General features: G+C 44.9%; 1 protein-coding gene across 2 annotated transcripts; it reads right to left on the bottom strand.

The window, feature by feature from the left end:
- Positions 1–975: 975 nt before the first annotated feature.
- On the bottom strand, positions 976–4171 carry POP4 (POP4 homolog, ribonuclease P/MRP subunit). Of its 2 annotated transcripts, none has more exons than XM_027697679.1 (7): positions 4129–4171; positions 3635–3687; positions 3325–3548; positions 2597–2674; positions 2316–2377; positions 1874–1975; positions 976–1415 (listed from the first exon to the last, which is right to left on the bottom strand). In XM_027697679.1, exons 1-7 carry the CDS (start codon positions 4133–4135, stop codon positions 1279–1281), a joined length of 663 nt encoding a protein of 220 aa, XP_027553480.1. In that variant the 5' UTR covers positions 4136–4171; the 3' UTR covers positions 976–1278. The 2 variants fall into 2 exon arrangements, with proteins under 2 accessions (XP_027553480.1, XP_027553481.1); XM_027697680.1 differs by lacking the exon at positions 4129–4171 and adding an exon at positions 4044–4091.
- Between the last annotated feature and the right edge of the window lie 496 nt (positions 4172–4667).

The raw sequence follows: 4667 nt of genomic DNA, 5'->3' as shown, positions 1-4667 counted from the left end.
AGGCTAGTTAGGGGTTTTTTTACAAAAAGATACCCTTTTTTTGTTTGTTTTTATAGGACTGGGCTTGGAAGTGGCAATGATCTCTGGCTTCTGTGCCCTGCAGTGCAGTTAAGAGCTCCAGCTGTTCTCCTAACCCCAGTTACTCAGCTTTGGGGTGTGTTGTATGTGAGGAACAGCTGTGTTCTCTTAAAGAAATGGCCCTGCTTGGCTACGAATGCTCAGGGACAGGAAAAAACTTCTCCTACACACAGGTCTTTCATTTTATCTTGAAATTGAAAGCTTCTGAAAACTACATTTAAAACATAAACACCAGAGGAACATTTTTATAACAGAAAAATGTTGAGTGATCTAAACATAGGGGTCACTTCCACCTCCCAAACAAGTCAAACCTGCCCAGTTGATGAGAGATTGTAATCTGGGCAATCAAAAGAGGCAGTATACAGTAAAAAATATAAAAAGGGCCTGAGGATACATGAGGCACAATAGCTCGGTGGGCAGAGGTTAAATATTCATAAGGCAGTTCTGTGGGTAAATGAAGGACAAGATTGCAAGGGGGTCACTTCCATCTTTGAATTTCCACCTTCAAGTGCTTCCCTCCTGTGCTGTGCTGTGTTCCCTGCACTCGGGCATGACATGTATTTACTGACATAGACATATCTGACTTAACCTTCAAGCAGCAGGGTATTTGTAAGCACAGGGAAAGCAAACAGCTTTTAGAGCTGCCATAACATGTTTCTGTGTTTATATCATATATACCTGTTATCTCTAACAATATTATCCACAGGGAAGGAGATATTCACGGTAAAACCTGTCAGCTGAAACAACTTATTTGCTTGTGCTTGCAGAAGGCAAAGATGTTGATGTTGGGCCCAGGAACAATGATTATAAAGAGCAGTTGTCATCACCTGCAGTCTCACTGCAAGCAGTCACAAGCAGCTAAAGCCCAATTTATACAGAAGGCAACAATAACATTTATCAGAGTTACAAGGTATAATTTTTGTTGTGCAAATTTACAATCATAAATTGAAACAGAAGTCAGGTAACCAAAACTAATATATAAGTTTAATAAAAGCCAGAACATTATATACAAGTAACAAAACAGATACACCAACTCCAACAGTCTGAGAGTCTTGCTTAAAGACAATGGATACTGCTCATTCTTTAAGAATGAGAATGAAATGCTTTAAAAACATTCCACATGGCTGTTCCATTTTCCATCTCTTTAAATGGCAGGAAAACAGTAGATATTTCTATTAATACTTCTGATTTTCCATGAAATCATAGGTCAATGGTTCCTTTCAGCTTGAATTTTTTTGCAGATCGCTCACTTGCTCTCAGCAGGAACTTGCTTCCATAGATGTAGGAAATGAATCCATCAATCTCCAAGCTAAATACGTTGTTGAGTTTGGGAACAACTGAAAATGCAAAGTGGGAAAATGTGAATCCCTGCTGGGAAAATATACTGATGTACCAGGGGACGTTATTCACCCATAGCCTTGAGATTTCCCACATTTCAAGGTGTTTATACTTTAGCAAGAGAAGAAAAATAACCCAAACCTCCAAATTTAACTGGAATTACCAAAGCTAGTCCTCTTTCAGGAGCATGCAGTTAAGTGTTGCAGAGAACATCTAATGTGAACCAGATGAATGAGCCATGGGCATAATCATGCTGGATTCACTGAAAATGCCTTTTTTTTAAAAATGAGATGCCTTTTTGGTAAGGTATTGGGCTGTTTGGTGGTCAGTAAAGACACTGTCTTCTCCAATTCTATGCACATAAACCAATGTACTCAGAGATGCAAGATGAATAGTGTGTTTAAGAAACTTTTGATGATTAAAGTTGTAAAAGCACTGAAAAAAATGTCTTATATACCTTTTAATTTGTCCTCTTTAGTGATAATTTTGAAGACATGTTTAAACTCCTGTAGAATGATTCCTGTTATCCCAACATAAGAGGGGCACTTTGATTTTGTGACTGAAAGAACAGAAAAATGTATTAGAAAATTTCAGATGCAGTTTATTTGCTCTTCTCCTGTTGCCTCATGATCTTAAAAATTAGTTCGCAGTATTATGAAATAATGCATTTACAGTCATCACTAGTAAAACACACAGTTTTACTTTGCAACTAACAACATGCTTTTCAAGAGCAGTTGAAAGATCATTAGCATTTTAAGGAGAGAAATAATCCATCAATGTATGATCTTAGCTATGTGATTTTAGAGTTCATGATACTGAAAGGAATTTAAAAATAAGCACCTGAACTACAGGAGCATCTACTTAACTTCAGATGATATAAAAGCAAACAAACAGAATACCTGTAACAATAGCTCCATGGAGATCAGCTTTTAGCAGTTTGCTCTGAATCATATAGGGTTGCCTTGAAGAAGAGAGGGGGATCAGACAGAAGGGGAAAAAAAAAATCATACAGAAAGTCAGGTTAACAGAATGAGACCATGACTATTGTAATTATGGTGAAAGCTTACAGAAACAGTACATATCCTTATCAATTAACCACAGTGTTTCAAGCAGTAACTCAGTAAACCTGGAAGTACCTACTAAATGAAAACCACGTTAAGCTTAAAGTAACTCAACTTACGCGTCTGGTTTGAGTCCGTGGCACAGGTCTCTGATGTATTGTTTCCAGAGTTCATGGAGTGGTAGGAAGATGGCATACCTGCAGTAAAAAAAGACATAAAATAATACACAAAACATAAGTTATAAGAAAAGTATTGTTTGGTTATTGAAGTAGTCAACAGACTGTATTTCCAAGAGAGCTAACACTGACATTTATAAGACATATACAATCTGCTCTCCATTTACCCTGCAAGGTGACCCACTCCAAACAGCTGGTTTACTTCATAAAACAAGCATGCTCCTCTCTACCAACCCAAAGCACTAATGTGCTTTAGAGGATCAGACCACCTAAGACTGAAGAGATTTCTACTCTTTTATCTCCCCACTAACTCCCTGTTACCAACAGCAGGGGCTTCATTCAACATGCATTGAGGGACCTTATGCAGAATTTTGACTCTCTGGTTACAGGCAGTCCAACTTTAAAAAGTGAAATCAGAGGTGATTTTATTTGGGTTTGATTTCATGTTATACTTAGGTATACAAAAGGAAACAGAATTAGTATCGAACAGAAATGAACTTTCCAGCTATACAGACGAGATAACTGTTTTCTCACAGTGAAATGCCACAAGCAGCATCTCAAACTGACTTTACATACTGAAGGGTTCATATCCACGTGCACATGCTGCTGCTTTTCCATACTTTTGATGTACTTCCACTTTTACTACACCAAAAAGACATTCAAGGTCTTACCTTTGCTGTTCGGGTTCAATTTCAAACAGGCGCAGCTCCCGCCTCTGCTTGGCAGTAAAACCTTTTGCCTTCTTCCTTTTTTGTTTGGTCTTTTTTTTGGGATAATGCTCAAGAACTAGAGCTTTCCGAGTTAACATATCCTGGATGGCTTCATCCTTCATTTGGGGCATGCTACGCTTCAGGAGGGCGTGTACAAACACCCTGGCCTCTTCTGAGCCCTGAGGCTAGAGATATGTTAAAGGAGACTTTAAAGCAGCACGTTTCAATTAAGTTAGAACTCCCGGCGTGGTGCTCCCGGGCCCCTCGGTACCTGTATCCGCAGGTCCCCGGAGTCCTCGGGCGGCAGCCGGCGGTACAGCTGCTCTGCAGGGCACGGCCGAGCGGGGTCAGCGGGGCGGGCTCCGCTCGCCCTCCATCGCTCGCCCTCCACCACCCACCGTCCCTCACCCTCCACCGCTCACTCCCCATCCCTCACACCCTCCACAGCTCACGCCTGATCCCTCTTCACTCCCTCATCCTCCACCGCTCGCCCTCCATCACCCCGCGTCCCCAACTCCTCCACCCCTCTCCCTCCACTGCTCACCCTCAACCCCTCTCCCCCCATCCCTCACAACCTCCATCTCTCAACCTCCATCGCCCCCCGTTCCTTGATCCCCGTCTCTCCCTCCACCGCTCGCCCTCCATCCATCGCTCTCCATCCCTCTCCCTCCATCCCTCACCCTCCATCGCTCACCGCCCCGCTACCCTCGTCCCTCTCCCCTCACTCCCTGCACCGCTCGCCCTCCATCTCCCCCCGTCCCTCACCCTCCATGGCGGCCGCGGCGCTGCCGGCGCGGGGCGATGACGGCGGGTGCGACGGCGCCTGCGCACAGCGCCGCTGCGCGTGCCGGCCGCCAGGCGGCGCCACCGCCCGTGGGACCCGCCGGGGTTCAGTGACCGTGACGGGGCTGGGAATGGGAATAAACCTGGAATACACCGGGAATACACCGGGAACACACCCGGAACGGTGCTTTATTGTGGGATGAAGGAACTCCCGGCAGAGCCCGCAGGGACGCGCGGAGGTGCGGAGGCGCGGAGGCGAGGGGGAGCCCTCCAACCCTGCCTGCGCAGCAAAGCCATCGGGGACAGAGGGGACCGAAAAAAAAAACACACTCAGAAGTTTTTCAGCAAACGGGAGCCAGAAAAAGCGCGCGCGCGCGTGTGTGTGTGTGTGTGTGTAGGAGACCAAGCAGAAAAACAAACCCACCCGAACTGGGCTTTGGTGCTGGTTCACGTGTGAGATGATGAGGCACAACTTGGCTGCGAAGGGGGCACGGGGAGACCCCCCGGGCGCTGTGAGAGAT

The sequence above is a fragment of the Neopelma chrysocephalum genome, unplaced genomic scaffold (assembly GCF_003984885.1).
Source record: "Neopelma chrysocephalum unplaced genomic scaffold, ASM398488v2 Primary Assembly neopelma1_121, whole genome shotgun sequence".
Taxonomy (NCBI): domain Eukaryota; kingdom Metazoa; phylum Chordata; class Aves; order Passeriformes; family Pipridae; genus Neopelma; species Neopelma chrysocephalum.
The sequence above is the reverse complement of the archived record's forward strand: the minus strand, read 5'-3'. Positions and strand labels throughout refer to the sequence as shown.

Coding starts and splice junctions, on each gene's coding strand:
- POP4 (XM_027697679.1), bottom strand. Junction 2,378..2,596: donor CACGGACTCAAACCAGACGC/GTAAGTTGAGTT, acceptor CTCTTCTTCAAG/GCAACCCTATATGATTCAGA. Junction 1,976..2,315: donor CCATGGAGCTATTGTTACAG/GTATTCTGTTTG, acceptor CTGTTCTTTCAG/TCACAAAATCAAAGTGCCCC.